Genomic DNA, 18,523 nt, shown 5'->3' with positions numbered 1-18,523 from the left:
GAATTAACAAAAACAATGGCGTTATTGTATTAATCTGACAACTCAAAATGGCAAATTAAAAGTGTGATAAAATAGCCTAGGTCCTGAGCAATTTTCACGACATTGCAATTTCATGACCATAATTAAGTGTCTTGTGGCTTCATTAAGTTGTGTTCATGAGTGAAATCCAAATAATGGAATGTGCTATTGTATATTCCATTAGCTGCTGAATAATAAGGATGGAAGCGATATTGTTAAATTAAACCAAATTTGCAGTGAATAACTAGGAGTATATCTGCAGTAATATACTGGCAACATACTAGAATTCTATACATTATATCATATATATATATATATATATATCCATCCATCCATCCATCTATCATACCGCTTATCCTTTTCAGGGTCACGGGGAACCTGGAGCCTATCCACGAGGCGAGGTATACCCTGGACATGGTGTGCCAATCCATCACAGGGCACAATCACATACACACTCATTCATACACTACGGACACTTCATACACGCCAATCAGCCTACCATGCATGTCTTTGGACTGGGGAGGAAACCGGAGTACCCGGAGGAAACCCCCGCAGCACGGGGAGAACATGCAAACTCCTCATATATATATGCTTTAATTTGAGAAAAATCAATAACAATGTAACATTGGACTTTTTACTCTAAATAATGTGTATGTATCATCTTTAAATTTCTATATAGTCTACACCTAAATATAGAAACTAATTAAGATTTTAATTATTCTTAAAATTATACTATATTCATGTTTTGAAGTGAAATATACTGAATCGTACAAAAGCTATAACCTAGTTTATGTATTGGGTGATTCCTCCATTGATACAGTTCCTTACAGTTGATTGCTTAAAATGCCTGATCTACAGCGTACCCTAATAAAACCAGGCGATGAGGAGGTGTCTGACTTGACATTAATTAGGCTCGTGATCTACAACTTCGATTCAAAAAAAGTTGGTACGCTGTGTAAAACGTAAATAAAACAGAACGCAATGATTTGCAAATCTCATAAACCCATATGTTATTCACAATAGAACATAGAAAACATGTCAAATATTTCAACTCAGTAAAATGTACCAGTTAAAGAAAAAATAAGGTCATTTTGAATTTGATGGCCGCAACAGGTCTCAAAAAAGTTGGGACAGGGGAAACAAAAGGCTGAAAAAGGAAACGTCCCAACTTTTTTGGAATTGGGGTTGTATGCTGATGTCTCCGAAAAAAACTGAGAAAGTGCTGAATGATGGAGAAGAGATTGTAAGGTCATAACAGCACTGCTGAATGGTAAATACAAGTCACTGACCATGATAAATACAAGCCACTGTATTTTCTTATCTTAACAAAACACATCTGCACTGTTAAGTAAGATCAATAGGGATTATTTTTGTTTACGATTAAAGGATCCTGTTTCTACCATAAACCATGCGGTTTTCTAAAGAACTGCAATGAGAAACTGTCAAAGTGTAACAAATACTGTACCTTGCTTGGAATTGGACTGTTTGCTTGAACTGCTGTACACATACAAAGTGTCTCCTTATCTTTGGCCATATTAAGTGGATGTCGTAATTTCAAAGTGAATTTGTTCAGTGGCAATTAACTTCACTAATGACCTTCATTGATATGTATTTTACTCCATGTGCTATGATTTAGACTAGTATGTGCATTTAGGTGTGTGATGAAAGCACTAATTTGGTTCTTTTTCCATTAAAAATAATATTGCTGATAATATTGTTAACCCTAATCAACTAATTATGAAAATTATCATTGAAATGAGGTGAAAATGTACGTGCACTGGAACTGAATGGAAGAAAAATAATTATCTTACAGTGGTGGAGTACTGGATGTCCTTCCAGATGGAAGTCTCCCGGGAGAGATCGGACACCTCAAACAGGTTGTCCACTTCGACTTCACCGATCATGTCGTGCCGGGAGAAGCGGTCAAAGTCGAACACGCTGAGGTGGAGCTTCCTGGCTTGCAGCTCATCGTAGGGCACTGGGAAATGGAATATTTCATCGAATGTAGGGTTGAGTGTCTTGCGGTGGACGCGTGTCTGGAACTTCTTACGGTCAGGCAGCAGGTAGACCTTCACATAGGGGTCTGAACTGCCGCAGAGGTCTTTAGCCGGCAGGTCAAAGGCTTTGAGGATGTGGACCAGCAGGGTCTCGTTTTCGTAGTCATAGCGCAGTGAGAAATTGATCTTACCACAGGTCTTGGCACCACCTTTCTTGGCAGACTCTTCGCTCTCGAGCATACTCTGCTTGTAGAGTTCTGGATTGATGCGGCCGATGCTTGTGGGCTGCTCGTCCATGTCCACATAGTCGTCTCCCAGATCCAGACTTCCCACCTGCATCTGACGGGGCAGGTGACGTTTGAAGGAGCTGTGCCTGAGAATGAGAGAGAGAGATCCAGGATTTCCTAGACAAGGGTCTTGGATGTGAGGCTGAAATTGTGTTCTGTAGCTCATAGGATGAGAAGACAATTATTCTGAATCCTAGAGTTTTATTTAACTCTATTAATATTAATGCATGATATGCAATCCATTATTGAAAATGCGACAGTTGTTCGTAGGACCACTGTTATGTGGTAGTGAAATTAATTTAGCCTCAAGTGAACGTTATATATTATAACGCGGTGGTCTTTGTGAACAGCATAACATGTCAAAATGATAATTAATGATTGCAAACACTTTTTGCACTATACAAAGATTAATGATCTCCCAGGAAATTGAATATTGATTATACATCATCCAATTAATTGAATAAGAGTAAAGAGGGAATATGTCCCAATTAAATGGCAAAAGGTTTACTAATTACTTACAGATAAATAGTGTTTCGGCAATACAAGCCAAGTTTCTTGACAGTACAGGCCAAACTTGTAATTGACATTATAAATAATTACAAGTATAGTGACTTTTATTTATTTATTTATTTGTTTATTTATTTATTTTTAGACAGCCAGCCATTTATTCCATAGTGCTGTTCAATTCTCAAATCTGATTGGTCAGAAGGTGTCAAAAAACTTTCTATAACAGCAGCTCTGACAATAGTCCAGGCTGCAAAGCTTGTTCTAATACATTAATCATTTTTCATATCATTTATGGAAGGAGTCTCCAACTTTGTGCTATCTGGTTTCTTGGTTACTTTCTTCATTTTGTTGTCTTATAAGCGTAAAGATAATTAAAGAGGGGCTGGTGAGGTAACGACTGCCATAACGTAAGTGATAACAAGTACTCACTTCTTTCATGGATGCTCCACAACAATAAACATTAATATAAATGGAAATATTTAATACTTTGATTAATAATCATTGGGAAATAGCTGTGGTTTTAGATGAGTTAAACACTTTTAGACATGCTGTCTTTGGAAAATAATAAACTTCTGGATGGTAACAGTAACTCCAGCTTCACGCTGAGCTGAGTCATCAATTACTTTCCTATAACAGCACAGCCTGTCTGCCACTGATATTGAAATTATTATTATTAAGGCAAACTTAAAGGTGTAGTAAGCAATTTTGCTTAAAGTTAGGTGAAGCAAGCTGTTTTAAAACTCCAAAAAACAAAAATACAGCCTTTTCCTCACGTGTTCCAACTAAATCCATGCCCCTAACCTACAATAGCTAAATACTAGTGAAATAAGTAAGCTTTCTGAATTGACGGCAACATGACTAATAGGCATGTTAGCGATGCCTTCTTGTCCTGCTTGGTTAGATGTTGCTGGATAACATCATAGATTTTTCTCCTTTTTAGAGGCCTGTGGCACCACAGAGACTAGAGTTGTTGTTTTTTTTACTCCGAGCAGATATTTTATTAACAGTTAAGGAATGTGGGGAAAAGGCACAAAAGTACAGAGAAGTGTTCTGACCCGGCCTTTAACTTCCATATATAAAGTCTTCAATCAAGACTTGAAGTGATCTGAAGTGTCAGACTGGAGTTAAATGCATGTAGAGGGTTGTACCGAGTGAAGAAGACAAATCCAAAAGGGCAAACCAAAATCAAAGCCAAGAGACAGGCAAGTATCAGGCAATCAGCAGAGAGATTTAGCTAGGCTTGGGGAAAACTTGCTAAACAGACAAACTGGGTCAATGCCGGAAAAGCTTGCGCAGTAACCTCACTAACAGAATGCTAGGTGTGAGCTGCTATGATTCAATCAAAGTCTGGGTTATTTATGGAGAGTGTGCTAATTGGTAACAGGTGGCTATAAGTACAAGTCTGGGGAACTAGATCGTGGTGGTTTAAGTGATTGTGCTTGTATATTGTTGTTTGGCTGAGGATTTTGGAAAATACAGGCTATAAATTTCTTATGTTAACTGCCCACATAAATATTTGGACCAGTCAGAATACATTACCAAATTGAGCTACAATGACGTTTACGTTTATATGCACATCAATATTCTGATATTAATTAAAATTTGGCAGTATTCTAATTAGTATTGAGTCATGTATACACCGCAGTCTGATTGCCCAATTCAGATTATGACAATATTCTGATTTCACAAATTCCCACCCCTGGAATATGAATATGCCTGTTTTAATCTGACATTTGTTGCTTGTAAACACCTCATTCTGAAAATCCACTGAAAGGAGATATATGCGGATGTTCAGGCTGCAAGGGTAACAAGGGCAGCATGTTGATTCTCCCGGGATATAACAGCGGATAAGTAAAAGCACATGTGTAAATACTTACACCCATGTATTCTGGAATATTCCGATGCCTGTACACATATAAACATCATATTTGGAATATGGCTGCAACCTGAATATAGACCTTAAACAGAATTTGGTGTGCATGTAAACGTAGCCAATGATGTTCATTAAAGATCAATAAAGACATCTAATAAACAATGACATCTAGATACACTCTGAGCTCAGGGATATCGAGGTGACAGCTGATGAAGTGCAAGAACAGATCAAAAAGTAGGTCTGGTTTTATAAGGTGTTATTTTCACCCTGTTGGTGGCATGTTGTTTTGGTCATTTTCAATGGAAATGTCATAAGAGTATTATATTTCTTGTGCTTAATAATGTCATTGATATGGCAGGACTGGTTGAGGGTAGATAAATAATTGAATGACAATATTTGAATACCACCACTTCTACTACTGCATGAACATATCACACTGCCATTTTATTAAGCATATTTCCTCATCCTCTTGTGACATTAATTTGTTGCTATGACACTAAAATTCATGCATGGATCAGTGACATAAAGACACCAGTCTAAAGATGGATACCTTTCTCATCTCTATGCTCCTTCGTAGCATCGTCAACATTTAACATTACCAGCACACAGACACAGAAGTCTTCAACAAGCGGATTATTAAATTCTCTCGATGTGATTGCGTATTGGAAGGGCTGCTCTTGAAAGCATGTAGAACTAATCAGATTGCTTCAGTGACGTTGAAACTGTGGTGCATGCTATCCCTGGTAAAGTAAGCAGTAACTTGATGTGGACATGCTGATCTGACTCTAAACTAATTGTGTTTCAGCCACTCTCTGCATGCGCTTATAGAGAATGTTCTACCGATTTTCTAAATGTTTCCACGTGCTTTGTTCATTGAGAGGGTAAACAAGGTTATGTGGAGTGTTTTGAAGAAAATCAAAATTTTTAGACTCTGGTTTTATTACTATGTTCATGAGCACCAATGAAGCTGTATATCTCTTCAGAGTTTTTATTTAAACTTCTGATTTTTGAGATTTCTGCACGTGTGGCTCAATGTCTGCTTCTCTGGATGCTCCCACATTAGATTTTCACTACTCAAAAAAAAAAAAAAAAAAGTTTCCAAATCCAAGTCTCAAGGTTGTTTAACTAAATAATCTCACTGGGATTAACAGCTTTCCTGTGCTCATTCTAGGACTCTGCTCATACTAAACACCCTTTCAGCACACTCTGTCTATCTTTAATTATCTATACCAGTATACTGACATTTTTAATTTTGAATAACAGAACAGTTTCCTGCTGAGTTGGGGTTCTCTCAAGGTTTCTTCCTCATGTCTTCTCAGGAAGTGTTTACCTCTCCACTGTGGCCTCTGGCTTGCTCATTAAGGATCTAAATCTACATCTGGATTTCTGTAAAGCTGAGTGTTACCATTTTTATGCAAGTAAAATTGAAAAATTCATGGGGGTTGCCTTTTTTTTCATATGATACCCTGCATCTACACTGCCAATTCCAAAAAAGTTGAGACGCCGTGTAAAATGTAAATGAATGTAAATAAAAACAGAATGCAGTGATTTGCAAATCTCATAAACCCATATGTTGTTCACAATAGAACATAGAAAACATGTCAAATGTTTGAACTGAGGAAATTTACCGTCTCAAAAAAGTTGGGACGGGGGCAACAAAAGGCTGGAAAAGTAAGTGTTATTAAAAAAAAACAACAGCTGGAGGTTAATTGGCAACAGGTCAGTAATATGATTGGGTATAAAAAGAGTCTCTTAGGGAGGCAGGGTATTTCAGAAGTAAAGATGGGCAGAGGTTCACCAATCTGTGAAAAACTGCATCTACAATTTGTGGAACAATTACAGAATAATGTTCCTCAATGTAAAATTGTGTAAAAAAAAAAAAAAAGACTATGAATATCTCATCATCTACAGTACATAATATCATCAAAAGATTCTGAGAATCTGGAGATTTCTCTAGATTCTCAGAATCTTTTGATACTTACTTCTGAAAGACTCTGCCTCTCTAAGATACTCATTTTATACCCAATCATGTTACTGACCAGTCGCCAATTAACCTCCAGCTGTTTCTTTTCAGTAACACTTACTTTTCCAGCTTTTTGTTGCCACCGTCTTAGCTTTTTTGAGACGCGTTGCGGCCATCAAATTCAAAATTACCTTATTTTTTTCTTAAAACGGTACATTTACTCAGTTTAAACATTTGATATGTGTTCTATGTTCTATTGTGAATAACATATGGGTTTATGAGATTCGCAAACCATTGCATTCTGTTTTTATTTGCATTTTACACAGTGTCCCAACTTTTTTGGAATTGGGGTTGTACTTCCTCTTGCAAAGACTGTCAGGTTAACAAATTAGCATGAGAAACAATTGGTCTTTATTAGCGGGTATGCAAAAAAACAATGATTGCAACACAGACAATTTTGTTTGGCATGGGAGGACATTCGCTTCATGACACCACCGATTCTCATCTGCCCCGAGTTGTTCTTCCTCTCTCCATAGTAAGTAGGCTAAATAAATGGAACGTGTAAATGAAAGACTACATAACTGCTTGTGTTGTCTTTTTTGACTGGCTCTAGGGTGCGGCATAAACTTGTAGTGTTGGGCGAAAGTGGTTTATTCTTCCACACAGCACATAAGAATCAAAGTGAGAACAATACAAACAAGTAACCAAAGGATACTACTGTCACATTCACCATTGCTCAGTTACTGTGGTTACCTGTCTAAAAATTACATTTTCTTTTAGATTTATTCATTTAGCAGATGCTTTTATCCAAAGTGACTTATGAATAAGGAAATATAAGCAAAGCGATATATCAAACGGAGAACAGTACAAGTAGTGCTACCTTACAAGATTTTTAGTTGAGTTCTAGAGGAGCAAAGTGCATAGCGCAGAAATATAAGAGCCAGTGTGAGTGCAGTTTGTTTGTTTGTTTTTTTGAGTGGGGACAATTTAGGGGTTCAGTTAAGTGAATATTATAGAAGCACATTTGTAGGATCCATTAAATGGTACACACCACTGCAAAATAAATAATAATAATAATAATAATAATAATAATAATAATAATAATAATAATTTTATTTATATATATATATATATATATATATATATATATATATATATATATATATATATATATATATATATATATAAAATGCTATGATTATATATAGGGACATATTATTAAGTTAATTTTAGGGTCATTTGAAATTGTCTTGTTCTATTGGCAGATTTACTGTACTCCCATATTTAAGGAATAATACACAATGGGGCATGCTGTTATAGGAAAATAATCAATGACACAGTGATTTTATAAACTGTGCGATCTGACACAAAGGAGAAGTAGTGTTAACATAGCCTACTAGTAGTTCATTATTTTTCAATAACAGAGCATCCTGAAGTGTTTAATCCATCTTACACCACAGATATTTGCCAATGCTGACAATACTTTTTTATTCATTAAAGTATGACATGTACATTTTGTCTCGTTAGTTACGTTTAATATTGTGGAATTTCTGTGAAACAAGTTTGGTTAAATATGCTATAGCATATGTCATTTTTTTTCTCTTAAAAAAAGTCCTTCTGTAAGTTGTTACTATAGAAAAGACACCATATTCAAACAAGCACATTAATATAAACCTTGCAGGTGGTACTACTGTCAGAGCTGCTGTTGTAGAAAATGAATTAACACTATAGTATAATAACCTGTGGTATAATGACTTTTTTTTGGTATTGTTTTGCAGTGGATATCCTCTCCTTTCTGTAGTTAAAAAGAAAAAAAAAACACCTTCCTTCTGTTATCGAAATGTTTACAAACACAGGACCAATTACATATTTAGTTGAAGGTCATTCGTATGTCATCAATTTGAAAACATATATTTGATCTGTCTGTGACATTCAGGACCGGAAACCTCCTTAGCATTATGGGGACTTTCCTTGTTAGCAGGAGTGCTGTAACCTTTGTTAGCTGGATGTTATTGTCATCTGTCAGAAGTGTGCACTTATTACCACTAGGCATGTTGACCCTGTTAATGCTCGGTCTGCTATTGTTACCTCCTCTGGGTGTTATAATGATACTAGCCTGTCTCTTGTACAGTATATACCTCTCCTTTATATAATTCAGTTCAGTTCTTAATGCTCTTGTTTTTTCAGTCTGGTTTGTTGTGCCAGTAAACTCTGCACACGGATCCATCAAAATTGTGTTGCCCAATTTGTGCGGGAAAAAAAATGTTTCTATGAATAAATATACTGAAAGCCACTGCAACAGTTTCTATCATCTAGGGATGTAAACAAATACGAATACATTATCCAGAATGAACCGATACAAATACAAATTCTTTAGAACGCTTGCCAGAATGGTTCATATCACATCTGGTTGAGGTGTACATTGGGAGTGGGATCCTGCTGAAGCAAACAAACAAAAAAGTTCAAACGGGATGTTTTTATATTCAAGACTGAGTGAGCAGTCAGATATGAAGCTTGTTGGACACACAATGACTATGTTCATCCATTGCTTAGTAACTGCCTAGTCAGGGTCTCAGTGGGTTGAATTAGGCAACAAGTATGCCTATACATTATAATGGGAAATTCAATTCATTAGAAAATATTGTGGGTAGGTACAAACAAAAATAATAATTTTAAAAAATAAAAGTCTGAACTCGAGTGATGTAGCTGAGGTTGAGAAACTGTCAGAGACAGAATTCACACACCATGCTGACAGTGCTGGCATTTCTATCTCTGGGATTTTTCCAAGTGTTTCTCGGGCACTGTGGTTAGATTAGGCCACTCCTACTTTAGGTTTTAATCTGAATACAGATACAGATACCAATATTTGGAGCATTATACAGATACACTTAAAGATAGGGGCGTTGTGTTACACTACTATTATGCTAGAAAGTTTATATATGTATTACTATTTCTTAATTATTGATCTGAAAGAACATCCAATTGAAAGTTTTATTTTGTATTTTGTTAATACTGCAATACTGATATTTACCGGTATTTATTTCTATATTTATGTATGTTTATTCTGATGTTTTAATTCTAGTTCTGTTTCTCTATTAGCCACTCCTACCTTTTTCAAAAGACCAGTTTGTATAGGTTCCAGGTAAAATGCAAGTTTTTTACTGTTAGGTTTGAAAATTGTGTTTTAGACGTGTAAGATTTCACAAGTGAAACTGGAGCCTTGGTTAACAAGTGCTTAAGAATATAGGCTTCAGGAATGGAATGGATTTTATCATCTATTTTTTTTGTATTTTGTGTGTGTGTTTGAATAAAATTGTACTTGTTTATGGACTTCTAGTCTGTATTGATGAGTAAGAACTTCTTCTCCTGCATTATAGCTACAAGGAAAGGTAATTGTGGACCTCGTCTCGAAACAGTTGTTATAGAGTTTAGCAATGAATTCATAACCATTTTATGTACTAACTTTCTGGGCTACTTATAGAGGATTTAACCAGGTTAGTAGTAGGACCACGTATTGTAAAAAATTCTGATTTTGTATGATTTGTAGCATGTTGCATTTTTATTATAACAATCTATATGTATGTGTGTGTGTGTATATATATATATATATATATATATATATATATATATATATATATATATACACACATATATATATATAATATATTATATATATATATATATATATATATATATATATATATAATATATTATATATATATATATATATATATATATATATATATATATATATATATATATATATATATATATATATATATATATATATGAAAATGTTCATGTGTAAGTATATAATAAAGTGTTGTGTGTGCTACCTGGTAGATGAGGCTGGTTCTGTGGTCTGTCTCTGCATGCGCTGTGTGCGCCGCAGAAAGTGGTCCTTCATGGAGAGCTGTACCTCTGCTGGAATGTCCGGTGACGTGTGGCTGATCTTCATGGCTGCCTCCAGGAAGCCCATGGGTGTCAGCGACTCCTTAACTTTCTCCATGGCCATGCCAACCAAGGGCTGCTGGGGACTGGGCACACGCGACAGCGGCTGAAGGGACGGGTAGCTGTCCGTGGTAAGGGCGACGGAACTGGAGGACGTCACGGCCTTGTTGCGCCAAGGTACCCAGCACAGTTTCCAGGAAGCTAATGCCACCAGTAGCAGCAATGCCAAACTGCACGTCACTAGGATGCCAACGGGGATGCCAACAGTGACGTCTGTAACCAGGAAGAGAGAAGCCAAGAAAAGGTAGTGCCACAATATGGAGAAACAGATGGCATGGACAGTGAGACAGACAGAAACATACATGTTTAGGCTCAAGCATATATTTTTCCCTGTTATAGACACATTGTACATGCACATATCATCACTGACATTGAGGTCACTGACAGTGGTTATACAGACAGCAAAGGAAATCTGTAATCCTCACTTGGCAAAACAAAAGGCTGTTGAAAAGTGATGATCATAACACTCCCACACGAATACATTGCAATGTAATTAATCACTTAAACAGCATAGCTATAGGCCTATAATCGACTTTCAAAAAAAACAATTCCACTGGAAGATGTTGCAATGCTGCCATCTGTGAAATGCCCATGAGTGGGTGTGGGCGGAAACAAATGCACATTTTCTCCTATATAGAATACGCTTGGAAATGAGCTAGAACACCATAAAGCTGTAGAGACTCCCAGAATGCTGACAAGCACTATGCAAACATTGATTTGAAATGAAAAGGTGGAAGAGAAGTGGCAAAAGAACTGTCATTCAGCATGCGGCTGGGAGCTCTAGCATTTTTTATTTATTTATTTTAAATAATCTCAAGACAGGATGATTATTATTATTTTCTTCTCCCCAAGATGTGCAAGCTGAGCGAGAAAGACTGACTTTGTTTCTTTTTATTGAAGCCGAGGTCGCCTATTGCCCACCGGCTTTGATTAGTTTGATTTATCTGCAGTAATGTGCATGGAGGGATCCCAGAGCTTGTTGAGTAGGCAAATGAAACACAAATCTCTAGACACGCATGGATGTCCGCAGCCAAGTCTAATTTGAGGTTTTTCAAACTTTACTCATTTTTGTCTCGGGAACCTCGTTCGTTTTTCTCACAAAGCCTTTTGTTGAGCAATGACATAGGTTAGATTGTAATGAGTAAAATGATTTTTTTAACAACTCAAACGATGAAGACAATGAGCTCTGTGTAGGGCTAATTCACATGGGAACAGCAGACTGAATATAACTTCATATCTAGAGTTCCCCTGTGCATCTGAAATGTAATTAACCTAGACAGATATTTTTATGAAATTTAAATATATAAATGAAAAACATACTAGAAGTCTGTTAAGAAAGCACAAGAGGAAATTCTTGGATGATGAAATGTGATGTTCCATGCAGTTCCCACATCCAGACCCCTGTGTTGTTTTATTTCCCTCATTCTTGTAAGTAATACCCACAGTTAGAGATTTTGGTAACACTTTACCTGTACAATAACTGTACATGAACAATCATGCAATAATACGTGAATTAATACTTACTTAAATATGAACTAAGGATGAGTTAAGGCATGTACTAATCACAAACTAATGAAGAGCTAACCTTAACTACGACTTGGGTTTTATGAATTCAAGTGCGAATAACAACCACCTTAAGTATGTTAGGTACATGTTTGTTAGTTAATGTATTAATTAATATGTAGGGGTAAGCTTAATCAAACATGCTCTATGAGAAAGAATACGGATTAAACGTACATAATGTGATGTACACAAACATCATTGGATGGTACTGGATTACTTTCATAATGTATATTGACGGACTGATAATTTCATCTCAACCCGTTTTGCATCATTCTCCATTCATTTCTCTTCAAATCCCAAGAGAATGTACTAGAACTACAGTGGGCTTTTGAAGAGAAATGGATGGAGATGGAGAATAGATGGAGAAATTACCCCTACATGTTAATCAATATGCTAACAAACAAATATGTACTAAAATGTGCTTAAGGTGGTCATTATTCATGCATGAATTCATAAGACATAAGTCATAGTTAAGGTTAGCTCTTCATTAGCTTGTGATTAGTACATGCCTTAACTCATCATTAGTTCACATTTAAGTAAGTATTCAGGTATTAGTACACGATTACTTACTGTTATTGTAAAGTGTTACCGAGATATTTCTTAACATAATGTCTACTCTGTACGGTTCACTGATAATCCTGAAGCATAAAGAAGGGATTTCTAGAACCAGTGATTTATTCTTCCAGTAGATTTACACCATCATTTCGTCTGGGGCTTCCCCTTGTAATCTGAAATTGCAATACAAAGTCTGCCTGTCTGTCTGTCAACATTTCCATTCCCCCTCGCTGATAGCACAGCTGGGGCCTTTTGACCAGCTTAGCAATCAATGCTTACTGTGAGTGCTTATTTAACACTGCACTTTATAGAGTGAAATGATCACACCCCCCCAAAAAAAAATCACTTTCATGTTATTTTTAGATTCTAAACCTCTGATCACATGTAGTCACCATAAGTGTAGTCAGTCTGTCTTTTCATCTAACACAAAAATAGAAATGAGCAAACTGTGGATACAAATTTTATACCACAGAGGTCCTAGACAAGCTATGACCTACTGTACATGTATTTTAAAGATTATTATTTTAAAGGAGTTTCCAGTGACAGTAAGAGGTAATGTGTAAGGACGTTTTCCAACAAGAGCCATCACTATGGAGGGCTTTGTGGTTTCTTGGTAACATGACAAGCTGCATTTTGTTTTTTGAGAAAGACAAAAAGGCTGGAGATGGAATGACTGTTTATAGCTGCTGTAACATAAGGGATAAGAAGAACTATCAAATCATGGATGTTCCACAACATAAGCTGTTGTGTCAAAGTATGATGTGTCATTCTTTAATAATGAAAAAATGGTAATAGTTGGAGTTTGCTGTCATAGAAGAGGAATAAAACACTTCATGACATGTTGTTATTGGAAAATAATAACCTATGTTGTGAAATAATCAACTTTGCGACGGGCCTCATCACAGCACCCCATCACGGATGACTTTCATTGCCGTTAACAGCAGAACAAATTCCACAGGTATTGTACAATAACCAGCTTTTTAATATTTAATATTTAATTCAAACTCACCACCCATATTTAACTCAAACTTGTGTCCTTGAGATTGCTGTACAGATTTACACTGGCAGACTAGTAGTGTCCTTGTCTTAACAGGCAATCTGTCATAATTAAACAAATCTGATTTCATGCTCCATTATTACCACAAAGAGTTTTAGAATCCTAGAATAATAATAATGTCTGTATTCATTTCACTTCATAGCATTCTTATTAGGACGGCACAGCATCAGGGAGTATTTCCGCTCCAGGGTTCCCGGTTCGATCCTGAGCTTAGGTTATTGTTTGGAGGTCTACCTGTGTCCTTGTGAGTTTCCTTCATGTTATTGGGTTTACTTGTACCTCTGATAGAAAGGGCTAAATTGCTCCCTAATGTTTGTCAGTATTATTCCTGTCAATGGACTGGCATTCCATCCGCCAATTTTCACACACCACAATGACCCTGACCAGTAAAAAGTGCTTATTGGAGATGATTTCCCAGTTTGTTAATGTAACCAGCATGTCTTTTCACACAAGGTTTTTAGAAATTCTAACATTCATAGGCAATTTTATTGTACTTCTTATAAATTAAGTAACATTTAAGTTAAAGATATTAAAGAAAGCAAATAAATATGTTTACTTCAAAAAAGAAAAAAAAAATCAAAAGGAACAACTACAGCACTCATGCACCCTTTCTGACCACATCTTAAATAAGTAATAAACCACGACAGAGAATAATGTTATAGGAAAATAATAAAAGGATGGGTTGGTGTGATTATTTTCTAATAACAGCACGTTTAATTCCTCTTACACCACAGCAACTTTATTAATCGTGTATTAAAGAATGACACATTATACGTTCAGACCGAACTATCAAAGCTGTCGTTATAATTTGAGAATTATTGAGAATAGATTTCAGATTTGTAACAGCACTGTGGTATAAATGAACTTAGCACCTTAAAAATCTGGTATTTGTTTCAGAGCTGCCACTTGGAAGTGTCTAATAGTCAAACCAGATCCCCGTGGAATAAACATAAGACGTGCTGTTTCTGTATCTGGTAGACTTAAACAGCTTCATTCAGTATCTGGTCAGAGGAAGTCTGGCTGTTCCCATTTCTCAATAGATGGCAAGATGTGCATAACAGCATCAAGGAAAGACAGCTTTTCTGCAATGAAAAATAGCACACGCTGTTTATAGCAGCCATAATGGAAATGGTTGCTGCCAATTTTGCATGTTTAATTGCTTGCTTTTCTCTTGCAATAAAAGATAAAACTTTACAATTGCCCTTATTTATTTATTTATTTATTTTGCAATTGATACAAAACACAATGAAGAGAAAGACAGGCTAATTGCTAGTTATTAAAGCCATACTAAGCTCAACTGTTTGGCCTATAGCTCATATGGGCTGTGCTTGACGGTAACTAACTGCAAACCAGAAAATGAAGTTCAAACATCAGCAAGTTAAAATCTAACATTTAGGAAAAAAGCTTTTTATTCGGCTCGTTAAAAGCGATACAGTGTTTGAGCATTTAATGCAGTAATTGCAACTGAATTAGTGTGCCTTTACAAATTAATTTCACAGCCTAGCAATAACAATTATAGTGTTAATGGAAAAAGAAATATCTAGCTTTTTCAAGGCTATTTCATTTCTAATAATGTGATTATAGATATATTATTAGGTGGGTGTAATAATTTTGTCATGCTGGTAAATCTTTTCTCCAGAATCTAAGCACTTAATCCAACTACACATTATTACTGAGCGGATAAAAAGGTGCTTAGCACTTGATGTGGTAACACAATTTTACAGTCACACAATATTCTCCGGTGGCCAGTATTTTGCATCTCTCCATTATTTCATTATTTATTCACATGTTCAGTGGAAATTCTGAATGGAATTAAGCATAATTGGATTTGCAATTATAGGAAATTAATCAACAAGGGGGTGGTGTGACATGTAGCAGAGTTACTGTTACCACCACGAAGTTGATTATTTTCATATAAAAGCATGTCCCCAACATGTTTTATTCCTTTTATACCACAGCAAATTTCATTAATTTACAAACATTTTGTATTTTTTCCCCATTTATAGTTGTGTATGTTGTAGAATGGCCTCGAAACAAGTGAAATTCCTGACTTATTATGGCTTATGTTATAGCAGCTATAAACAGTTGTTCTTTCACAAGCCTCAGTTTTATTCTCGTTCTCCAAGACAGAAAAAAAAAAAAAAAAAACCCACCTTAATATCTTAGTGAGAAACTGGAAAGTGTAAAAGGTCCTCTGTCTTGTAGAACAGCTTTACCTCTGACTGTTACAGAACTCTGTCCCAGGAGACTCCTTCCATAAATGCTAAATGAACATCTTCTCACAGAAAACTGCCATATCAAGAATGACTCACGTTACACAAGTCACCGTATAAACTGTTGCTGAAAATGAGATCAAACATATTAAATAGAGCGCATTAATATTAACCTTGACACTGGACCTACTGTCTGAGCTACTGATATAAAAAATTCATCAACACTTCAGAATTGAGAATTCAGCAGCACTGTGGTACAAACTTCTTTTAAAAAAGTCCAAGCTTATTGCTAGTAGTTTTAGCAATACCCTGACGTGAAATATGAGTAAATAGATAGTATTCACAAGTAAACTATCGTTCTAAAAGGATAGACAAAGTGGACATGTACAATACTCAAAGCCAGCACAGAATTCTCATCATAATGGCCTTTTAGGTATGAAACAGACAGATTGTCTTGCATGAATTGCTTCTCTTGTCAGTTACTGCTGACGTGTAAGATCCATCAAAAGGCACAGAGGCACAGTGTATGAGTGAAGCCTGGTTTAATATTCCACCCCAGGAGACATGGCTAATGAGCCACAAAGGTGTGAGAGTGTGGGCCCAGCGGGTCTGATCATCCCATCCCAACGATTAACACTCCATTAATGAGCCACTTGTCCGTAGATTACAGGTTGCAATCAACCACTTGTGCTGCAGTAAGTACAAAGATGAGTATGTAACCAAATATGTATACATTATTCAGAATGAACAGATAACATGTTCTAAACAGTTACAAATACAGGAGTGAATAGGAGGTGCACTATAATAATAATAATAATAATAATAATAATAATAATAATAATAAGAAGAAGAAGAAGAAGAAGAAGAAGAAGTATCATTATTATTATTACAGCTTACATCTGGTTGAGACAACTTGATCATTGTTACTAGGATCTGGTAGGACACAATAAAAAAACTCATGCGAGTGATAGGGCTGACACGATACCATAAACGTATCATAAACTATACTACAGCAGCTGAAGTATCACGATACCAAATAGTATCAGGATACCATGCAATCTTGTGTTAATTCATAATTCAACTCTACAAAATGAACCAAATTTACAGAAATACATACATATAAATCAAAACAGACAAACCAAATTTTCCACTGAATACTTCCGAATACTTCATTAATGAGAATGAATAACTGGCTATTGGAAAACTCAAGAACAATCATTCAATTGGCAAGCAACTAATTCAATGTGCCACATAATTCATCTATTGTTCCTTAGAGCAATGAAATCATGCAAATGGATTCTAAGAATGAACACAACATTAGGAATGAATAACTGAATTTGGAAACTCATACGCTTACTAGCAAACATGGCTAATTTTAGTATTTACACACAGCGGTTAGCATTGCGTTGGCTCGCTGACTAGCAAACAGGAAATCTTTAAAGATTAAGGTAAAGAATTTAGGTTAAATGAAGTGTCACTGATCTTTGTGTATACTGCAAAGACAGTGAGATGTGTCGTTTTACGGAAAATAGTAGTAACTGCCGCACATACGACATTACTTATGGTACTACCATATTGATGATACTACCGTTTAAAAAATACCATGGCATCGGCGTTATTTTGAAGCGTTAGTATCTCCTTATTTCTCACACGGGACAAAGAGGATTAAGTAGGTGAGTAAGTATTGCGATACTACTGTAGTACCAGCGTACAGTGCAACCCTAGCGAGTGGTCAGATCACTGTGAGATGCATTTGGTATTTATTCATTCATCCTGATCAGGGTTGTGGTGGTTTAAATTAGACTACTTGTTTGTTTATATTTTGGGAAATAGAACCAAATTAATTTCACAATTTAAACATTGTGAGCAGGTACAAAAATATTAACAGGAATGAAAAACAGTGATGTAGCTGAGGTTGAGGAACAGTCAGAGCCAGAATTCATATATAATGCTGATACAATTTCTACCGCTGTTTATGGGGGCATAGTGGTAGGGTTCATATTTTACAAATAAATCTGGTTTACAGCACACCCTCTTTGTGTATAAATCCAAATACAGATGCAGATAAGTTCAAAATGTCCCTGTTATTTTAGGACACTTGTGCATGTTATATCTCATTTCAAAGCATATGCTGGTGTACTTGGCACTGATCATGTATCATAAGGGAACATGAGATCACTGTAGCACCTAATATAGACTAGCTAAGACACTCTGCTTAAATAATTAAATAAACCAAGACCTCATTAAGTCACTCTAAGATAATAATATGTATTAATCACTCTAGTCCTGTGGTGGAATTCACAAACATTACAAGACACGTCTCGACCTGCTGCTTTGCAGTCTTCATACATGAATAAAAATGCATAGACTACAGAAAATTCTAAATGATAACTACCTTGTGTCTTCCTATTACTCCCAAACCTCAAACTGGCCACAAAAATGCCATTAATACATGGATTTTTTTTTGTTTTTGAAGGCT

The 18,523-nt window shown here is 35.9% G+C and overlaps 1 protein-coding gene across 1 annotated transcript in view; it reads right to left on the bottom strand.

Moving 5' to 3' along the window:
- Nucleotides 1-18,523, bottom strand: part of syt6a (synaptotagmin VIa) — an 82,510-nt gene that overhangs the window by 14,753 nt on the left and 49,234 nt on the right. The window contains exons 2-3 of the mRNA XM_017487861.3: nt 10,482-10,869; nt 1,830-2,388 (exon numbers count right to left, since the gene is read on the bottom strand). Of these exons, the coding sequence (XP_017343350.1) occupies nt 1,830-2,388; nt 10,482-10,869 (947 nt within the window). The remainder of the gene's footprint in view (nt 1-1,829; nt 2,389-10,481; nt 10,870-18,523) is intronic.

This window comes from Ictalurus punctatus, chromosome 15, assembly GCF_001660625.3.
Source record: "Ictalurus punctatus breed USDA103 chromosome 15, Coco_2.0, whole genome shotgun sequence".
In the NCBI taxonomy this organism is placed as follows: Eukaryota; Metazoa; Chordata; class Actinopteri; order Siluriformes; family Ictaluridae; genus Ictalurus; species Ictalurus punctatus.
This window is presented reverse-complemented; position numbering and strand designations above follow the sequence as displayed.